This window comes from Vitis riparia, chromosome 16 (genome assembly GCF_004353265.1).
Source record: "Vitis riparia cultivar Riparia Gloire de Montpellier isolate 1030 chromosome 16, EGFV_Vit.rip_1.0, whole genome shotgun sequence".
NCBI lineage: Eukaryota > Viridiplantae > Streptophyta > Magnoliopsida > Vitales > Vitaceae > Vitis > Vitis riparia.
In genome coordinates, this window is record NC_048446.1 from 5680319 (window position 1) to 5682898 (window position 2580).

The following is a 2580-nucleotide window of genomic DNA, read 5'->3' on the forward strand; positions in this document are numbered from 1 at the left end:
ACGCTACATTATATACCAAACCAAATCCAAAAGGATTATTTAAAACCCTCTTAGATTTAAAATTTGACTAGGAAACTAAATAACCAAAAAAAAAAAAATCCAAAAGGATTACTTAGGACTTTTTGCGATTTGAAGTTTGAATAATAGAATCTAATAAAAGGACATAAAATCTTAGAGGATTAAATAAAACCCTTTGAGATCTAAAATTAAAAAAAAATTGAACCTTGTGATTCAAAATGTATAGATTTAGTTCTTAATGTTTGGCATCTTTGCATTAAAATTCTCAAGAGTCTCTTTCTAGTGTTCTTCAAATTTTGCCTATAAATAGATGCAATGGTTACTATTCCACCCAAACCCAAAATTAGTAAATATTCTACAATATCATGGGGAAAGTTTCCCAATTGTTGATGATTATCTTCCTTACTCTCATCATACATTCCTATTCAGAAACTATTCATAAGATGGGAAGCGGCTTTAATGGAATGTATGGCATGTATCGTGAAGTACCTGGTGGTCCAGATCCATTACATAACGGAAGGAAAGGTAAGATGGGAAAGGACACATATGGAACGTATCGTGAAGTGCCTGGAGGTCCAGATCCATTACACAATGGAAGGAAAGGTCAGATGGGAGAGGGCACATATGGAACGTATCAGGAGGTGTCTGGTGGTCCAAATCCATCACAAAACGGACGGAAAGGAGATCAGATGGGAAAGGACATGTATGGAGTGTATCGTGAAGTGCCTGGTGGTCCAGATCCATTGCATAACGGATGGAAAGGTCAGACGGGAAAGGACTCCTACGGAATGTATCGTGAAGTACCTGGAGGTCCAGATCCATTACATAATGGAAGGAAAGGTTATATGGGATCAAAAACATAAGGAATGTATCATGAAGTGGCTAGAGATCGAGATCCTTTGCGTAACTCTTAGCATGTTTGTTTCTTACATGATCAAGTAAATAAAATAATGGTTTGTGAAATTCTCAAAAAAAATTATTTTGGTGTGCTTGTGCAATATATTTGTGTGCTAAATGAGTTTTGTTTTCTCGATTCTCACTTTAAAAATACATTTATTTATTATTATTTTTATAATAGAGACCAACAAAAACAATGTGTTATTTTTGTTAATGAAGATTAGACAAAACAAATTTTTATAAAATCTTATTAGTGAAGAGCATTGCTAATACGTCTTTTTTTTTTTTTCTTTTTCTTTCAAATTTCACATACCTTTTACATGCTGGGAAATAGATGCTACATTTTAGTTTTTCTTTACAAATATGAGAAGTCTCCTTTATAATTACAAATAATTAGAAAAGAATGTTCAAAAGATTTTTTTTTTTTTTTTTTTGTATGAAGGTTTTTGTTTTGAAATGACAGTTAGATAAAATTCTGATGGAAAATTTACTTAATTCACATATATTCTAAAATCTCGAGATTTTTAGAATTCTTAGGCAATACGATTCACATATATTCTAAAAGAGATTTTATACTTTTCTATAGTAAAAATTAAGGGCATGTTTGGTAACTGTTTTCAAAAAATTTTGAAAAATGGTTTCTGAGAATAGTTTTTGAAAACCGTTCTCTGATTTAAAAACAAAAGTTTATTTGAAAACCTAAAATATTTTTAATATTTTTAAATATATTTTAAAAATAATTTTTATATCTAATTTTTTATTTTTAATCATTTTACATGTTTGCATAATTATTTGTTAAAACAGTCCTCACAAAATAAGTGAAAATAACAGAAAATAACTAAAAAATGTTCTTTGAAAATACTCTAAATTAATTTTTGTTGTCAAGTGTGTGTGTGTCTTTTTCTTTTTCTTTTTTGTATTTTTTTGTTATGAAGAACAAAAAAACTATTCTAAAAAATAGTATGCAAATAAGGCTTACATTTTTATCTTTATTTCTAATTAAATTTATTTGTACCATGTAATTTGTTATTAATTTAAAATTATTTCTTATATTTCAAGTAGTAATGAAAATTTTTTCTTCTAAATTATTTCTCACATGCATGGTTATCGCATTATATAGCAAACCAAATCCATAAGGATTACTTAAAACTCTCTAAGATTTAAAATGCAATAATCAAATAATAGAACAAAAAAGTAAAAAAGGATTACTAAAAATTTTGAATACTAGAATCTCATAAAAGAACAAAATGTCCAAGAGTTATAAAATATATCTACAAGCACTTAGAGGTTTAAAAGTCTAGATCAACCGCATAAAGAAAGGAGAGGTCAAATGGGAAAGGATACTTATGGAATTATCATGAAGTGCCTAGAATTCCAAATCCAATATGTAATGGAAGAAAATGTCATATAGGAAGGGACACCAATGACTTGTATAGAAAATTGCCCGGAGGTCCATATCCAATATATATCATCGATGATAGGTCCAATGGGAAAGAACACTTGTAGAATGCATATAGAATTTCTCACAGGTTTAGATCTAGTATATCAATGAAGTGAAGATTCAGTTTGTGTTTTTCTTTCATGCCAAAAACAATTGGAATCGTGCTGAAAAATCAAATTTCGATTTGCCTTAATTTTATTCATGATGAATCAAATTAAAATATA

General features: G+C 28.8%; 1 protein-coding gene across 1 annotated transcript; it reads left to right on the forward strand.

Annotated features, from left to right (window-relative positions):
* The first annotated feature begins 461 nt into the window (after positions 1-461).
* On the forward strand, positions 462-881 carry LOC117933181 (CLAVATA3/ESR (CLE)-related protein 1-like). Its single transcript, XM_034854575.1, has one exon. The coding sequence runs from the start codon at positions 462-464 to the stop codon at positions 879-881; it is 420 nt and encodes a 139-aa protein (XP_034710466.1).
* The last annotated feature ends 1699 nt before the right edge of the window (positions 882-2580 follow it).

Excerpts from the sequence above, each read along its gene's own strand:
- LOC117933181 (XM_034854575.1), top strand. The coding sequence starts at position 462 with ATGGGAAGCGGCTTTAATGGAATGTATGGCATGTATCGTGAAGTACCT.